The 1,564-nt window shown below is 44.9% G+C and overlaps 1 protein-coding gene across 1 annotated transcript; it reads right to left on the bottom strand.

Moving 5' to 3' along the window:
* Positions 1-425: 425 nt before the first annotated feature.
* On the bottom strand, positions 426-1,289 carry H257_18476 (hypothetical protein; the record flags this gene model as incomplete). Its single annotated transcript, XM_009847536.1, has 4 exons — positions 426-508; positions 555-602; positions 663-704; positions 752-1,289. 4 exons carry the CDS (start codon positions 1,287-1,289, stop codon positions 426-428), a joined length of 711 nt encoding a protein of 236 aa, XP_009845838.1.
* Positions 1,290-1,564: the final 275 nt, after the last annotated feature.

Here is a 1,564-nt window from a genome sequence, read left to right as displayed (position 1 = left end):
ACCCACCAAAAATTACACATACCCATGATAGAGTACTTAGACCAATAATACCTGAGGTGTTCTTTGTCCCACAATACTTGTGGGACAAATTACTGTAACACTATGTACTTCGAAGTACCTGAGTTGTCCCATGGGACAAAGTATGACAGTTAGTTGTCCTAACTATTTGGGACAAACTATCAAAAATACATTTACCCACCAAAAAATAGACATACTCTCACTCACAGTACGTGAAATCAGTGTAACTTTGCTTTTATATTTTTTGTTAATGTGGGTTGTTCGAGCCCTAACGTTTATCCCACGGAGTTGCTTGACGTGTCGGCAACGAAGAAGCAAATTCAAGCCAAGTGATGTGTACATAATGGTATGATTGCTTTTGAAATGTATTGTTTGAATATAAAAGTAATGTCCAGTAGTGTGAATCATTATTTGGCTTGAGTTTGCTTCTTCGTTGCCGGGTATGTCTTGGCATCCGTTGACGACAAACGTTTCTTTGGCGTTTTGACGCCTACATATAGTCTTGAGAATCCGACAATACACATGAGCCAACATACCTTGTTCGCACCCTAGGACTTTGGGAAACTCGACCTTCACTTGAATACCTATAGTGGCACAGTGCACATCCAGATACAGTAGTACTGAATGTGAGAAGCGACACTTACCATGTTCGATATCCTTGTCGTTGGTAGTGTTCACTTGAGAGCCTATCGTAGCTTAATTGAGTTGTAGTCAGTAGGGCAATCAAAGTTACTGTTGCTCGCAGTGTCCTGGGAGTTGTCCGTGCAATCTTGTTCATAGCTTTGTTTCGTCGTTGTGTTTGCGTCGGGGTGTTCTTGGCCATCGCTGTGTTCGATAGTCATCGTGATTTGTGTTCGGTGGCTTTGGACGTCCAAGAACAGAGCTTGGCATTGTTTGCCGTCGTAGAGTTTCAGATCTTTCACTACCAACTTGACAATGTCGCCGCGCTTCCAATTGGAGATCTTGGCCTCTTGGCTGGAGAACACCATGACGCTGAGGCAAAATTCCTTGCGATCGTACTCGCTGAGGGACTGCATGTCATCCCAGTCGGCAGGAGTGGACTCTTCGTCAATCAGATACACTCGTTTGCCGTTTACTTCGCCGTTCTTCTTCCTTGCATCGGCCATGTCGAAAACGCGTAGCTGCACCGTGAGTTGGACATGCTGGCTATGGCATTCAGCGGCGGCCTTTTGGATCGCCAAGATGGTGTTGTGTGGCGGGGCGTGTGCGGCAGCAATTGCCTTGGCCAGCCGCGCGCGCAATGTCGACATGATTCAATAATGTGGGCCATGAAATGCTATGAGACTTGCATACGTTGGAGTCGATTATATGGAAAGTTGTATTTGTGTCAGAATCATGGGACTTAGCGCAAGGAACAGTCGTTGGAGTACCTTGTACGACAAACATTCGATGGTATTGTCGTGTCTCAGCTGCATCCATGCATTGTTTTCATCATACAATTATGCTAACTATGTTCTGACTGCAATGGATTGTGACACATACGTTGGATAGAAAGTGTGACATGTGCCATCGTTCAGTTATTCTC

The sequence above is a fragment of the Aphanomyces astaci genome (assembly GCF_000520075.1).
Source record: "Aphanomyces astaci strain APO3 unplaced genomic scaffold supercont1.168, whole genome shotgun sequence".
Lineage (NCBI taxonomy): Eukaryota > Oomycota > Saprolegniomycetes > Saprolegniales > Verrucalvaceae > Aphanomyces > Aphanomyces astaci.
This window is presented reverse-complemented; position numbering and strand designations above follow the sequence as displayed.